The sequence below is a fragment of the Lepidochelys kempii genome, chromosome 5 (genome assembly GCF_965140285.1).
Source record: "Lepidochelys kempii isolate rLepKem1 chromosome 5, rLepKem1.hap1, whole genome shotgun sequence".
Classification (NCBI taxonomy): Eukaryota; Metazoa; Chordata; order Testudines; family Cheloniidae; genus Lepidochelys; species Lepidochelys kempii.
In genome coordinates this window covers 24,412,113-24,429,346 of record NC_136384.1, presented here as the reverse complement: position 1 = coordinate 24,429,346, position 17,234 = coordinate 24,412,113, and the positions used below count along the sequence as shown (strand labels likewise).

Here is a 17,234-nt window from a genome sequence, read left to right as displayed (position 1 = left end):
AGAAGAGGCCAGACTGTGGAGAGATCTGTAGACAGGGAAGTACAATATGTCTGAGTCCTGTGGTTTTGATGTGGAAAAGAACCCATGGGAGGAGCACCTTATTTTACTTTGAATCTTGTTGCAAGGCAGGAAAGGGGGAAAGTAATCTCTGGGAGGGAAAGTTTTGTTTATTAAAAGGGACTTTGGGCCTTCCCCGCCCACCCCCACCCTACACTTCCAAAGGACCAGGAAAAGGCAGAGCCCTGGAAATGGAAGATTGATGGTGTAAAGAGAACTTAAGGGATGTGGAGGTATTTCTGTTTGTCAGCCGGCCACACTGATGTGCAAGCAATAATGGGATCATTTCGCCTAGCAATGAAATGCTGCCACCTCTGGAGTGAAATGAGCAGCTATTTCACACAACACTGCCCAAAAGCTTCCATAGGGGAAGGGAAGACTACCCTGTTCAGGTGGGTATTGACATAGCACCCTAATGGGTGCTATGTGCTTTACAGACATGGGCCCTGCCCTGTGGAGTTTATAATCTGACTCGGACATACGCACAGGAGGAAGTACAAAAATAGAGGGGAGGCTGTGCAGGGAAGGTGGTGGGGAGGATGTGGGCTGCATCTACAAGAGAATGAAATTGCTTTCTGCAAACACCTTGATTTGATTTATTTCTCACAATGTGTTACAGTTCTAGTCCGGAATGCTTGCTGTGTTCTTGGAACGTAAGGAGTCAGGGTGCAACCACCGGCATTAGAATTCAATTGGGACATCCTCCCCTCGCAACAACAGGATGGGAACTGGCAGAATAGGTGCATGGGAGTGGGGCAGCACTGAGTGAATCTCAGACAGAGAGGCTGTGGCAGGGGGCAGCTTGGGCAGCCCTTGTCCCAGATTATCTCTGTCAAGGGAAAGTTCAACTGCTGGAGGGTTTGAAGGTCGAGCTGGGGTGCATGGGAACTGACACTAACATTGCTGTTTGTGTGAATGAGGGATTCCCTGGAAGCAACTTCCTTGCTGAACCCTCCTTCCTCCCCTTGCAGAAATCAGACACCAGAACTCCTAATCACTCCCCTTTTCAGGAAAAGCTTCTCTGCTCTTTCTGTGAGGAAGCTCCTCTCTCTCTCTCTCTCTCTCTCTCTCTCTCTCTGCATTAGTTTCCCTTGGCCATGCATCTTTACAGTTTTCTTTCCAGCTAGGACTTTGCTGAATACATTTAGTTGATTTCCCCCAGCTAAAACATGCCATGTGTGCAGAGAAACTGGATTGCCAACTTTTCCTTTTGGGTCCAGTTCCTTCTCATGCAAGCGCTCTGCTATGGCAGAAATCCTCCACCGGGCAGATTTTTCTTTCCAGACAAGAGGCAAGGTCAGTGGCTTCTCTCATTTTAATTAAAATTATGCTTAATAGATGCAAACTCTGTGTCCTTTCTCCCACCACCTCTGATCTAAATAAACTAGGGTCACCAAGATCTAAGTAAATATATTCAGTTTATTCTTTTGTATGGAGTAATCTCCACGTCTGTATTTACACAAAGTTTCACTTACAGAATCTAACTTCCATGCAGCTTTGTGACTGATTTACTTTCCCCACATCAGCATTTCTGCTTCTCACACTAGAGAGTGCAAACCTTACAGTGTTGTGCTAGTTACTTCCCCGCCCCCCCCCCCTCAGTGCAGAAATGTCTCCCTGGCTACAACAGCTCATATCTTTTGGAGTCTGAACTTGCAGCTCTGTACTTGCTATGCTTCTGTAGCAGACAACTTGATTTTAATGTTGATGTCAATGAAGCACAATGTAGACAACTCAGACTGTCATGTTGTTGCCTTCCAGAAGCAATTAGGCTAGATTTCAGTTCAAAATTTCATTGTTGAACTCTATATTCATTATAAATTTACTCTTAACGGGCCTGTAAATACCCACCTCATTTCTCATTACAAAATGTAGGCAGTTCAGAGTCTTGGAAGTAGACTATTTCTTCTTAGTAGCAACTCTTTAATGTTATGTTGTGATACAGCAACACAAAATTGGCTTAAAGGCCATTGCCATCTGGAGCTCAGTTCTCCTCCCCTTGGATACAAAATGAATTGGAGTTATTCATTCTCGTGGAGGGAGGGAATTAAACCACTGGATTATATTTCTGTCTGTTTGTCTCCATCCCCCAAACTGGGCTGTATCATCAGCTGGATTAAACTGATATAGTTCTATTACCCTGATTTACACCAGCTGAGGATCTGGCCTCCTTTGTGTAACTGATTGATTTCATATTTTTTCAAGTTTTGGAGAAATCCTAAAAAAATCCCTCTGTTCACTGAAAGAGACTCAGGACATGGTTGGAATAATCCATGCTTTGCAAAAGCCTCTGCATAGCTGTGGAGTGAGAGACCTGAAAAGTGCAGAAGAAAATTTGACAAAAACCCTTTTGGTCTAATCTGGAGCCTTCATCCTGACAGTGGAGGAGTTTGGGCAAGAGGGAGAAAATCACCTAGTCTGGGGGCTCAAGTACGGTAACCAAATGTCCTGATATTATTGGGACCATCCTGATATTAGGGGCTTTGTCTTATATACACAACTATATTACCTCCCCTTCCCCAGAAAAAAAAGTGTCTCATTTTTTTCACCCTGGCTATCTGGTCACCCCATGCTCAAGACAAGGAAAACTGATTAAATAAGATGGCGAAGCGGTGAACAAAAACTACCTTGGAGTTTCTCTTTTCATTCCCTTTAAACAAAATCAGCAGAAACTATTTTGGTCTTTGTGACAATATAATAAAAGGAAGTGGAGCAGCAAATGATTGCTGTAGATTTGCCTGGAAATGGATGTAGAATTAATTTCTCTTTCTATACACTGCAGGCTCCAGGGCCCATCAGGAGCCTAAAAATAGAGATTTGAATAAATTAGCACCTCAACCTGCTTTCTGTGGTTAGTTGCCGGGCAGGTTCCTTGTCCTAGCAAAGGCAAAGGAATTTTATTTATTGAGTGTATTGATGCAATGTTAATATGAAATGTTGCTGCCGTCAGAAAAAAGGTGGTCTTTAGAAAAAAAACAATCCTGGTTTCTCATCAAGCTGAAATGTCTTTAAATGGTCTATTCAGTGAGTGTCCGATAGGAAAGTGGCTTATTGGGGAAACTTATGCTTAAGAAGAGACAATGTTAAATTCTGAAAGTGTATTTAAATTAATATTCCCTTTGGGGGAATCTTCTGATCCTGGGGATTCCACCAAATACAGCCAGAACCAGGGTCTTCCTTTGGCCCAGAAGAAGTGCCTTACAGAGGCTGAGAACTGCAATCCATATGCTATCCAGAGGGGTCATTTGAAAGCAGACCAAATGGTCTGGGAGGCAGATTTAGAGAACTTGAAGCCAGGATGCAACAATGGCAGGTGACACTGTCTCTTATTTTAAAGGGACACCGTCTATTTAGAAAAGTATTTATATTTCTGTCTGAAAGTCTTTAACCATCTCTTGTTGTAAGTGTCACCACTAAGAGATGACAGAGACTATTAGAGAAAAAATATATTACTCTCTTTATTTTAGTTTGTTTGCTGTGTGCGGTGGGCAGCCTTTTATATGTCCTCAATTTCTCTATAAGAAGTATTCTCTTTTGTGTAGGTGGCTTTGAATCCCCCCAAGAATGGAAGAGACAAAAACATTTTTAAACACAAGACAATGTGATTGTAAAACCACAAGTTGGCAGGGAGGCTTATCTGCAGATGCTGCAGCTCAAGTGACTTTAAATTGCTTTTTTTTTTAATTGTTTATGTAACCCCCATGGGATTTACCATTTTGCTGATCACCCCTGCCAATTTTTCAAAGCCAAAAGGGTTCATTTAGATGCAGTGCCCCCAGGACATACATTGACCATAGTGCCTGCTGACTGGACTTCTAGTTTTGGCTCTAGTTACCACAGCAACATGAGCCCGTCTGTTCAGGAAGTGGTTAAAAAGAGCTCCAAGCACCCTCAGAATCCCATAAAGCTACCTCTGTTCTTCCTCTCCTGGCCTACATGTCCTGAGCTCTGACTTTTGATAGGGCCAGCTTAGAATCAGAGCCAGGAACTTCTCTCTGAAGGGAGGGTGGAGAGGAAAGCTGAGGAGAAGTTTGAGAGTCAGATGGAGTGGCTCCACCATAGCTCTCCCAGTCCAGACTCTGCTGCTGCTGACATGAGGCACTTAAGATCCTGAATGCTCTTGGTGAGGACTTTGCCGGAAAATGCCAAGCCAGAGCTCAAAAGGAGAGCCCCTCACCAAGACAGAGGGAGTGGTGTATCCAGCCCTCCTCAGTAGCACCTTGGTCCCTGACCTCATCTAGGAGGAAAGAAACTGTGAGGTGAGCTGGATAAACTCCTGTCATGGTTTAGAGGAGGTGTCACATTATCCCGCCTTCCACAGAGATTCAGTCATTTCACTCCATCACTGGAGTCCTTTACCCATAGCATTCGGCCTCACAGTCAGCAGCAGTCAGCAGCGGGTGCTCAGGACTTGTAGCAAACAAACACAGAAATTATGTTGGGCCTTAGCCTTCCCATAACTGAAGTTTGTTCAGTAGGGGTGTTGAAAGGGAAAGTTGGATTGCGGGGTTTTGCAATAGAGTGTATCCACCTTTCTTTTTAAATAGTTTTCTATTTTCAGTTTCCCACCTCTGTTAGTTAATATAAAGCCATTCAAGCTAGAACTGCCCAGCTATTCTGCGTCAGTGGCCACTTACACCAATGACTTAGGCTGTAAGTGATATAAGGCCATGGAACATATATCATGGTAGCACATGAGGGGCGGCTCTACCCATTGTGCGGCCCCAAGCAGTCGCTGCCGAATTGCTGCCGTCGCCGCAAGACCGGTGGAGCTGCTGCCCAAAAGCCGCTGCAGCGGGAAGAGCTGGGAAACAAGCAGGGAGAACTGGAAGCCTGGCCCAGTCAAGGAATTATGATGTGACTGGAATAACAGAGACTTGGTGGGATAACTCACAGGACTGGAGTACTGTCATGGATGGATATAAACTGTTCAGGAAGGACAGGCAGGGCAGAAAAGGTAGGGGAGTTGCATTGTATGTAAGGGAGCAGTATGACTGCTCAGAGCTCAAGTATGAAACTGCAGAAAAACCGGAAAGTCTCTGGATTAAGTTTAGAAGTGTGAGCAACAAGGATGATGTCGTGGTGGGAGTCTGCTATAGACCACCGGACCAGGGGGATGAGGTGGATGAGGCTTTCTTCTGGCAACTCACGGAAGCTACTGGATCGCAGGCCCTGGTTCTCATGGGAGACTTCAGTCATCCTGATATCTGCTGGGAGAGCAATACAGCGGTGCACAGACAATCCAGGAAGTTTTTGGAAAGTGTAGGGGACAATTTCTGGTGCAAGTGCTGGAGGAACCAACTAGGGGCAGAGCTCTTCTTGACCTGCTGCTCACAAACCGGGAAGAATTAGTAGGGGAAGCAAAAGTGGATGGGAACCTGGAAGGCAGTGACCATGAGATGGTCGAGTTCAGGATCCTGACACAGGGAAGAAAGGAGAGCAGCAGAATACGGACACTGGACTTCAGAAAAGCAGATTTTGACTCCCTCAGGGAACTGATGGTCAGGATCCCCTGGGAGAATAACATGGGGGGGAAAGGCGTCCAGGAGAGCTGGCTGTATTTTAAAGAATCCTTATTGAGGTTACAGGGACAAACCATCCCGATGTGTAGAAAGAATAGTAAATATGGCAGGTGACCAGCTTGGCTTAACAGTGAAATCCTTGCTGATCTTAAACACAAAAAAGAAGCTTACAAGAAGTGGAAGATTGGACAAATGACCAGGGAAGAGTATAAAAATATTGCTCGGGCATGCAGGAGTGAAATCAGGAAGGCCAAATCACACCTGGAGTTGCAGCTAGCAAGAGATGTTAAGAGTAACAAGAAGGGTTTCTTCAGGTATGCTAGCAACAAGAAGAAAGTCAAGGAAAGTGTGGGTCCCTTACTGAATGAGGGAGGCAACCTAGTGACAGAGGATGTGGAAAAAGCTAATGTACTCAATGCTTTTTTTGCCTCTGTCTTCACGAACAAGTTCAACTCCCAGACTGCTGCACTGGGCAGCACAGCATGGGGAAAAGGTGACCAGCCCTCTGTGGAGAAAGAAGTGGTTCGGGACTATTTAGAAAAGCTGGACGAGCACAAGTCCATGGGGCCGGAAGTGCTGCATCCGAGAGTGCTAAAGGAGTTGGTGGATGTGATTGCAGAGCCATTGGCCATTATCTTTGAAAACTCATGGTGATCGGGGGAAGTCCCGGACGACTGGAAAAAGACTAATGTAGTGCCCATCTTTAAAAAAGGGAAGAAGGAGGATCCTAGGAACTACAGGCCAGTCAGCCTCACCTCAGTCCCTGGAAAAATCATGGAGCAGGTCCTCAAGGAATCAATTCTGAAGCACTTAGAGGAGAGGAAAGTGATCAGGAGCAGTCAGCATGGATTCACCAAGGGCAAGTCATACCTGACTAATCTAATTGCCTTCTATGACGAGATAACCGGCTCTGTGGATGAGGGGAAAGCAGTGGACATGTTGTTCCTTGACTTTAGCAAAGCTTTTGACACGGTCTCCCACAGTATTCTTGCCAGGAAGTTAAAGAAGTATGGGGTGGATGAATGGACTATAAGGTGGATAGAAATTTGGCTAGATTGTTGGGCTCAAAGGGTAGTGATCAATGGCTCCTTTTCTAGTTGGCAGCTGGTATCAAGTGGAGTGCCCCAAGGGTCAGTCCTCAGGCCGGTTTTGTTCAATATCTTCATTAATGATCTGGACGATGGTGTGGATTGCACCCTCAGCAAGTTTGCCAATGACACTAAACTGGGAGGAGAGGTAGATACGCTGGAGGGTAGGGATAGGATACAGAGGGCCCTAGACAAATTAGGGGATTGGGCCAAAAGAAATCTGATGAGGTTCAACAAGGACAAGGGCAGAGTCCTGCACTTAGGATGGAAGAATCCCATGCACCGCTACAGACTAGGGACCGAATGGCTCGGCAGCAGTTCTGCAGAAAAGGACCTAGGGGTTACTGTGGACGAGAAGCTGGATGTGAGTCAACAGTGTGCCCTTGTTGCCAAGAAGGCCAATGGCATTTTGGGATGTATACATAGGGGCATTGCCAGCAGATTAAGGGCCGTGATCATTCCCCTCTATTCGACATTGGTGAGGCCTCATCTGGAGTACTGTGTCCAGTTTTGGGCCCCACACTACTAGAAGGATGTGGAAAAATTGGAAAACGTCCAGCGGAGGGCAACAAAAATGATTAGGGGACTGGAACACATGACTTATGAGAAGAGGCTGAGGGAACTGGGATTGTTTAATCTGCGGAAGAGAAGAATGAGGGGAGATTTGATAGCTGCTTTCAACTACCTGAAAGGGGGTTCCAAAGAGGATGGATCTAGACTGTTCTCAGTGGTAGCAGATGACAGAACGTGGAGTAATGGTCTCAAGTTGCAGTGGGGGAGGTTTAGGTTGGATATTAGGAAAAACTTTTTCACTAGGAGGGTGGTGAAACACTGGAATGCATTACCTAGGAAGGTGGTGGAATCTCCTTCCTTAGAGGTTTTTAAGGCCAAGCTTGACAAAGCCCTGTCTGGGATGATTTAGTTGGGGATTGGTCCTGCTTTCAGCAGGGAGTTGGACTAGATGACCTCCTGAGGTCCCTTCCAACCCTGCTATTCTATGATTCTATGAGCTGGTGCCTGGAGCCGGCCCTGACATTACATCTTATTCTGTACTAATGAAGTATGCCACGCCGCTGTGAACATTGTGGTCTCTAAGCTCACACAGTTTGCTAAAAGAAAAGAATTAACAGGGGTGGGGGCAGAGTATTACATTTGTATGAGAACCTTTAACATCTGTGTGTGGACCCATTAAATATTACCTTAGGAAAGTTGGAGGGGGTGATATAGAAAGATAATAGCCTGAAGGCATTCTTGCCTGTATATAGTTTTTAGAAGTAGTATACGTCCCTGGCTGTTCGTTCCCCAGCCTGACATTGTTAGAGAATTCATTAGGAGTACTGTACTGCAGAACAACAACAAGATACTGTGATATTGTGCCTCTTGTCTTTGTTTTAGATTTAATAATAAAATGAGGCTTAACATAGAGCTGAAGAAAGTGTTCCAGTATTGATAGTGCCTGTGGTAATCCCTTTCTAGCAACCAAGAGATCAGTATTTTAGTTGTACTGATTACTGGTGAGAAATACGTTTAACCCCCCTCTAGTTACACTTTGGTGTGTTATTAACTCACTCTCTTTGGTCCATTACATAATTTTTCAGCATTAATATCTGCAGGTCTATTCCAGTATTTTCTGTTGTTGCATATTGCTTCTTTAAATTGGCTGGCAGCACTCACAAATGAGTCCTTAAATAGCACCTGGGGATGGTGTAAACTTCTCTAATTTTATGGCATGGCTGACAGCTGAGATTTTAGAGCTATTTTCCTTCCTTCCTGAAGAAGATAGTCCAAATATTCACCTTGTTTTCATCCCCTATGCAGTCAAGTAAGAGTCATTATTGAGTGAAGACTTCATTGTATCATTTGAAAGGTACAAACACAGATCTTCAATCCTGCAAGGTGCCTCGCAGCTCCTTAGAAATTTTGAGCCCCTTCCGCCGCTGCTGGAATCAGTAGGAGCTGAGGGAATGTTGCACCTTCCAGGATGGGTTGAATCCAGTCAGTTGTGTTAGTACATGATGATGACAAAGGAGAAAAAACAGGATAGGCCAGGCCAAATGACAAAAGTGGGTAATGCTAATGAACAGGACAAAATCATGACAATAAGATGATAAAGGTAAAACAGAATTCATAGGGCCATGGGATTATCAAAGACAATATTTTCTTATAATAAAGAGAATAGAAACACACCAAAGTATGGCAGAGTGGGGTCTAATTGCTTCATGTGTAAGAATAGGTGTTTCTAGAATAGGAAATAATAGCTGAGGGGCATCAGAAGAACATTCATTCTGACAATATCCTTTGGATTTCAAACCTTTAGACTGAAAGAGTCTTCGGGCAACAGCTGATGTAAATTGGCTTAATGTCCTCAAAGGCAATGTATACCACCAGTGGAGTTCACCTTTAATGTGTAAGCACTGAAGGGTGGGGACTGTGTCTTATATGTTTGAATATCATTTGATTGGTGCCTCTGGCTGTTACCTCAATTTGAGTAGTAAATAGGTAGTAGCTGTTGCTTAGTATTGGATATTAATTCACAGCATTCTTGCCTCTCACTTCTTCCCCCTTCTGGAGTCTGATAATAGTGACAGTGCGCTCATTCTTGTTCCCACTGGTGTATGTGGAAGTTGTGCTCCTGAAGTCAGTGGGAGCAAGACTGGGCTCACCTCAGAGTAATTTAGGCCATATTTTTAACAGCTCAAGCTAATGGTGGGTGTTCTGTGAATTCTAAATCTCTGTTTGCTTAAATTAAATCCACCAGTACAAATATGAAAACTTATTAAACTTCAGGAGAGAGCACTTGGTTCTCTATGTCTTCCCCCTCCCCCTTCTGTGTGTGTGTGTGTGTGTGTGTGTAGGGTAGAGAATTGATGTTGAGTTTGAAATGTGAAAGGATGTGAATGGGAGAAATGTTTTAAAGCTTTTAAGGTTTGTGTTAAGGAGGGAGAGTGTAAAAAGCCCAAATGAGAAGCTGTTGAAGTAGTCAGGCCTGATTTTGCACTGCACAGCACCCCCTTATGCCTGTGGAATGGTGTGGAGAATCAGCCCCTCCCCCACAAGTTTCCCTTTCATGTATGTGAGTTCTGAAATGATAAAAGATTTGGAGTATAAAAGTAAAGCTTTTGATACTGTCTTGCTTGACCTTCTCAAAAATAAACTAGGGAAATGCAACCTAGATGGAGCTACTATAAGTGCAAAACTGGTTGGAAAACTGTTCCCAGAGAGTAGTTTGAGTAGTTCACAGTCATACTGGAAGGGCATAATGAGTGGGGTCCCTCAGGAATCAGTTCTGGGTCTGGTTCTGTTCAATATCTTCATCAGTGATTTAGAAAATGGCATAGAGAGTACACTTATAAAGTTTGCAGATGATACCAAGCTGGGAGGAGTTGCAAGTGCTTTGGAGGATAGGAATAAAATTCAAAATGATCTGGACAAACTGGAGTAATGGTCTGTGTTCGGGGGCTTATTCCTTCACCCATTTACTTCCCTGGTCCTTCTCGCATGAACAGAGAGCAAAAATACCCAAAGTCCAAAGGTGCAAACAATTCAATGTTTATTGGGGTGAACTTCAAGCAAGCATGATTCCAGTTTCCTTCCTTAGTGTCCCCCTTCCCAGCTCCGACACCACAGAGCCTTACACCTGTGTCCTTGTTCCCATTCCTGTCCTTAGCCAAACATGATTCCAATTTCCCCATCCCCATTCTCTTTTCCCGTTTCTCCCTTTAGCAAAAGATGATTCCAATTTCCTTACCCCCATTCCCTGTTCCCATCTCACCCACCCACCCACTTCCTGATTGACTGCAGACTATATAGTAAAACTTGAGTTCTGCTTAGCTATACCTTAACCAATCATTTTCCTGAAATTTAACTAACCAATCCTAACATATTGTAACATGATTATGTAACCAATTATATCCCACCACCTTAATTAGTTTACGCCCAGCAAAATTAATTATACAGCAGACAGAAACAATCACAGAACCAGACAGAGATTATACAGACAAACAATAGCAAAGTGGAAACTATAATGACAAAACAATACAGAAGTGAGGATTTCACATCCCAGCTATTGATAAGTGAGTTCTTGCCAGACAGGATGCTATCAAACTAAGTTTCCTTTTACATTTTCGAGGCACTTCCCTTTCTCTGGAGGTGATAGGCACTATCAGGACAGGATTGTATTCCTAACAGCTGTCAAGGTTCCTCCCCCACTCTGAACTCTAGGGTACAGATGTGGAGACCTGCATGAAAAACCTCCTAAGCTTATCTTTACCAGCTTAGGTCAAAACTTCCCCAAGGTACAAAATATTCCACCCGTTGTCCTTGGACTGGCCGCTACCACCACCAAACTAATACTGGTTACTGGGGAAGAGCTGTTTGGACGCGTCCTTCCCCCCAAAATACTTCCCAAAACCTTGCACCCCACTTCCTGGACAAGGTTTGGTAAAAAGCCTCACCAATTTGCCTAGGTGACTACAGACCCAGACCCTTGGATCTTAAGAACAATGAACAATCCTCCCAACACTTGCACCCCCCACTTTCCTGGGAAATGTTGGATAAAAAACCTCACCAATTTGCATAGGTGACCACAGACCCAAACCCTTGGATCTGAGAACAATGAAAAAGCATTCAGTTTTTTACAAGAAAACTTTTAATAAAAAAATAGAAGTAAATAGAAATAAAGAAATCCCCCCTGTAAAATCAGGATGGTAGATATCTTACAGGGTAATTAGATTAAAAAACATAGAGAACCCCTCTAGGCAAAACCTTAAGTTACAAAAAAGATACACAGACAGAAATAGTTATTCTATTCAGCACAATTCTTTTCTCAGCCATTTAAAGAAATCATAATCTAACACATACCTAGCTAGATTACTTACTAAAAGTTCTAAGACTCCATTCCTGTTCTGTCCCTGGCAAAAGCCCAGCATATAGACAGACACAGACCCTTTGTTTCTCTCCCTCCTCCCAGCTTTTGAAAGTATCTTGTCTCCTCATTGGTCATTTTGGTCAGGTGCCAGCGAGGTTACCTTTAGCTTCTTAACCCTTTACAGGTGAGAGGAGCTTTCCCCTGGCCAGGAGGGATTTCAAAGGGGTTTACCCTTCCCTTTATATTTATGACAACAGCCCAATAGCACCTTCTTTCAATGTGACTAGTTTGGAATGTGAGGATGTGACCGGTCGCTTCCCAACTTATGGCTGCCTCTGTTGCTTAGCCAAAGGCCTTAGCCTAAGAACAGGGCCTCAGACTGTCACAGTAAGAGAAGGAACTTACACAGGCAGACTGATTTTGATTCTTTCTTTTATACCTCTATAACTAGCCAAGTGATAAGAATACACCTAAATTCTTAGAGTATAGGCCTTTACAGACAGGTCTGAATATCTATATCCTAAGAGTCTGAAGTAAATAGGATGAAATTCAATAAGGACAAATGTAAAGTACTCCATTTAAGAGGAAGGAACAATCAGTTCCACACATACAAAATGGGAAATGACCGCCTAGGAAGCAGTACTGTGGAAAGGGATCTGGGGGTCATAGTGGACCACAAGCTAAATATGAGTCAACAGTGTAACACTGTTGCAAAAAAAGCAGTCATCATTCTGGGATGTATTAGCAGGAGTGTTGTAAGCAAGACACGAGAAGAAATTCTTCTGCTCTACTCCGTGCTGATTAGGCCTCAGCTGGAGTATTGTATGCAGTTTTCGGTGCCACATTTCAGGAAAGATGTGGACAAATTGGAGAAAGTCCAGAGAAGAGCAACAAAAGATGATTAAAGGTCTAGAAAACATGATTTATGAGGGAAGATTGAAAATTTTGGGTTTGTTTAGTCTGGAAAAGAGAAGACAGAGGGGACATGATAACAGTTTTCAAGTACATAAAAGGAGGAGGGAGAAGAATTGTTCTTCTTAACCTCTTGAGGATAGGACAAGAAGCAATGGGCTTAAATTGCAGCAGAGGAGGTTTAGGTTGGACATTCGGAAAAACTTCCCAACTGTCAGGGTGATTAAGCACTGGAATAAATTGTCTAGGGAGGTTGTGGAATCTCCATCATTGGAGATTTTTAAGAGAAGATTTGATAAACACCTGTCAGGAATGGTCTAGATAATACTTAGTCCTGCCATGAGCGCAGGGACTGGACTAGATGACCTCTTGAGGTCCCTCCCAGGCCTTTGATTCTATGAAAAGCTAAAATGTTCCCTTTGTTTTTTTCCCAGAGCACTTTATCCGGACACTGCAAGAATACCACATGGTTGGTCCTGCAAAAGTAGATGCAAGCGGCCATTTTCTCTCTTACAGTTTACACCATCACACCTCAGATGCCAGGAGGAAAAGAGACTTCAGTAGAAAGGAAAACCTTGTGTATTATAAAATTAACCACAAGGAGAAGGATCTGTTTTTTAACTTGACTGTCCATCAAGGATTCCTTTCTGCTAACTATGTACTGGAAAGGAGATACGGGAACCACACTGGTGCAAAGATTGTACCTTACTCAGGAACCTCATGTCACCTCATTGGTACAGTCTTGCAGCCAAATTCTGGGAATGGACCAGCAGTGATCAGCACTTGCAATGGGCTGGTAAGTGATGTGGTCTTGCATCGTGGTGCCATGATGATTTTGATCTCTTTGGAAGTGAGCCAGAGGTGTGCATGTGTTTGGTTAAAACACTAGATGAACTAGTCTGAATAAAATAACTTGCATTTATGTATCACTTGAATAAGAACCAGCCTGAATTTTCACACAAACTTTAAACCAAATCTAAAGCTATTTTTTTTTGTAGGGTGGGAAAGGTACAAAAGTTTGCAACTTTTTAAAATCTCCCATTTCTCTACACGCTCTAGTTTAGATTAGGTCTGAGAGGTGAAGTGTTTATTCTTGTTGGACAATATTTTTAGCACTGCTGAAGCTCAGATGCACCAGAAATTTCATGAGAGCGTATAATGGGGTTTCTAATTCAATGTCCACGCTGACATTCAATGTCCAAAGGTTCAGCTGAACTTTAGTTCAGTTTTTGGCTGCTTATTAGATAAGCAAAGCAAGGGTTTGTGCTCAATTGGAAGGCATTTCTCTGTCTGCCTGTAATGCAATAACTTCTGAATGCCACATCCTACCAATTCCAAAATTTCAGGGAGTGTTCTAGGCATCAGTGGGAAGAATCCTGTTCATTTTGGTGAAAAATGGAAAACCACAAGCAGGACGTGGGGGGCACGTGGAGCTCCTTGGATCTGGTTAGCGGAGCCAGCAGCTTCCACCATCTCTGGACTTGTCTATAGGTCAAAGAACTGGCTGACTCCCCATCTCTACTCTGCCCATTGTTTCAATAGAGTGAACACCTTGGGAGGCTTCTCCCCCCCAAGTCAGAAAATGAGAATGGTGCAGGGAAAGAGAGGAGTAGGGAGGAATGAGGGGACACATAGAGCCCCTAGCATGGTAGAGGAGAAAGGAAATGGGGCAGGATGCACAGAGAGCTGCTGACATGTGAGGAGAATGGGAGAAAGGGGGATACTCAGAGTTTCTGGTATGACGGGAGAGGGAAATTGGGGGCCACAGAGAGCCCCTGTCATGAAGGAAGGGGCATGGGTTGTTGGGAGTCCCTGAAATAGAGGGGAATGGGAGCCTGGCATACTGTGCGCTTGTGGGGTGAATGGAGGGATGCAAAGAGTCCATGGTCTTTGCAATGAGCTTGGTCTACAGAAGCAACAGTGTGCAACCCTCTGGTACCCATGACCTTCTTGATCTTTCTGGGTAACACATGAAAGCTTTGGAAAATGGACAAATAAATTGTTATATTTTTCCCATTCACTTTGGCGGCAGCTGGGTGTCCGCATCCAAGTGCAGAATTTAATCTGCAAGGGTTTAACTTATTTGAAACTGGGAAATCAAACAGGCAGCAGAGTAAGATTCTTCAGGACTGTTTGGTTTACTGAAAGACAACAATGGTAGCCAGAACTTTGAGCAACATGTCTCAGTCTGCAATGGCCTGCAGAACAAGAGACCAGAGTTCACTCTCAAGCCTGAATTCTTTCGTTTCTGCAAAATGAATTGTGCCAAGATAAACATCTGTGAAGAATTTCCTCCCCCTTCCCCAGTCTATTGATATGTAAAGAAATTCCTTGCTATTCCAAAGCTTTAGAAACCCCTGTGGGCTTCTAACATAGCCTGGACACACATGAAAATTGGTCTCCTACAGATAAAATTGGAGTCCTTGGAGTAGCACATGACAGAGTACTGAAAAACAACAGCTGCACTCTTCTTAAAAATAGGTTTTCCAATGCTATATGTTTAAATAAGATATGGAATATTGCTCAGTGAAAAGGCAGAGATTGTTGTCTGTCGGATTGTCAAAGTCTTTTTGGAGCATTTTAGAAATATGAAGCGACAATTAGGCTATAGAGAAGAGTGTCTGATAGGAAAAGGTAGTCAAAAGCAATTAGGTTCTTTTGATGAATGGTCTTTTACCTCCACAGCAATTTTACATTAATATCCATGAGATGTACAACTTGAGTGAAATGCTAATTCTTTATGGCTTGAATACCGATTTCCTTCCAAATATGCTGTCTCCAACAACATGCTAAGATGTCCTTTGGTGTGCATTTTAAAAAGATTCAGTATATAAATGTACGGTAAATTTTCAAAAGGTTCTAAGTCACGTATGAGCCCAAGTCTCATTGAAACTCAATGGGATTTAGGTGCTTTTGAAAAATGGTATTCTAATGCATTATTCTCTTGCATACTGGGGTATGAGTAAGGTTCTCAAGTTAATGCCATGTCGGAAACATAGACTTTTGTCCATGAACTCTGTGTCTGATTCTTCCATTCTTACACTGAATAGTAACCTGCACCAATAGTCCCACTGAGCAATTGTGAGGTAAGGTTGACAGCGTGAAGTCTTTAGTTTTGAGAACTAAAGCAGCATGAACAAGTTTTAGGTTTTGGAACTTTAAGGTTCATCAGAGTTTGTTGTCATGGGTTCTAAATTTTTGATTGAATATATTTGTTATGAAGCCTCCTGTTTGGGGAATACATTGTGCGATGTGGGATTTTTGTTTGTTTTTTTGTATTGTTTTGCTTACTGAATTAGTCACGAACCTGCATTATACTGGGCTGAGTTTAGATAACATTTATAAATTACAGGGTTGCTTAGCACCACATTGTACACATTACCAAGCTGACATATGTTTGAATTGTAGAATTAGCAGGAGTTCAGAGAAGGGTTGTAAGAATGATTTGGGTCATGGAAAAACCTCTCATATGAACAGAGATTGATAGATTGTTTACCTTAGAAGACAAATAAGAGGTAATATGATACAAGTGTATCAAATAAATGAATGATACACAGAAAGTAGGTTGGGAGCTTTGTGTTATAAAATGGAAAGAACAAGGGGACAGTCAGTGAAATTAAAATGTGGCAAATTCAAAACTGATAGTTACAAATACTTTTCCATACAACACATAATTAGACAGTGGAACTCATTGCAGCCAAGAATTTAGCAAAATTTTAAAAAGGATTGGAAATTTATATGACTATTAGGGCTGTCGAGCAATTAAAAAAATTAATCGCAATTAATCGCATGATTAAAAAAAATGAATTGCGATTAATTGTGCTGTTAAACAATAATATAATACCATTTATTTAAATATTTTTGTATGTTTTCTACATTTTCAAATATATTCAGTTATAACAAAGAATACAAAGTGTACAATGCACACCTTATATTTATTTTTTATTACAAATATTTGCACTGTACAAAAGAAATAGTATTTTTCAATTCACCTAATACAAGTAGTGTAGTGCAAGCTCTTTATCATGAAAGTTGAACTTACAAATGTATAATTATGTACAAAAAAACTGCATTCAAAAATAAAACAATGTAAAACTCTAGAGTCTACAAGTCCACTCTGTTCTACTTCTTGTTCAGCCAATCACTCAGAGAAACAAGTTTGGTTACAATTTGCAGGAGATAATGCTGCCTGATTCTTCTTTACAATTCACCTGAAAGTGAGAACAGGTGTTCTCATGACACTGTTGTAGCTGGTGTTGCAAGATATTTATATGCCACATGCGCTAAAGATTCATATGTCCCTTCATGCTTCAACCACCATTCCAGAGGACATGCATCTATGCTGATGACGGGTTTCTGTTCAATAACAATCCAAAGCAGCGTGGGCCGATGCATGTTCATCTTCATCATCTGAGTCAAATGCCACCAGCAGAAGGTTGATTTTCTTTTTTGGTGCTTCAGGTTCTGTAATTTCTGCATCAGAGTTTTGCTTGTAGCGAGACGACGACTTACTGGCTCAGCGCCTCCTGCTGGTCGTCCTGGGAATTAGCTCATGTCCAGCTCCAGAGCGCCCTCTGCTGGCCAGTGTCTCACCTGCCTCAGGCCCCATGTCCCTCTCAGGACTCCAGTGACCTTTACCTCAGGGTTCTGCCCCAACAGCATCCCCACCCTCTGGCTCTCCCCTCCCTGGGGAACCCCCATCCCTCTAACCCCATCTTGCCTCAGTGACTACTGCCAGTCATCTAGCCCCCTCTCACTGGGGCAGACTGCAGTCCGTAATGGCTACTC

At 43.0% G+C, this 17,234-nt stretch overlaps 1 protein-coding gene across 1 annotated transcript in view; it reads left to right on the top strand.

Moving 5' to 3' along the window:
• Window positions 1-1,102: 1,102 nt before the first annotated feature.
• The window catches only part of ADAMTS12 (ADAM metallopeptidase with thrombospondin type 1 motif 12), a 323,221-nt gene continuing 307,089 nt past the window's right edge, over window positions 1,103-17,234 (top strand). Inside the window, exons 1-2 of the mRNA XM_073343691.1 lie at window positions 1,103-1,353; window positions 12,881-13,242. Of these exons, the coding sequence (XP_073199792.1) occupies window positions 1,227-1,353; window positions 12,881-13,242 (489 nt within the window). The 5' untranslated portion in view covers window positions 1,103-1,226. The remainder of the gene's footprint in view (window positions 1,354-12,880; window positions 13,243-17,234) is intronic.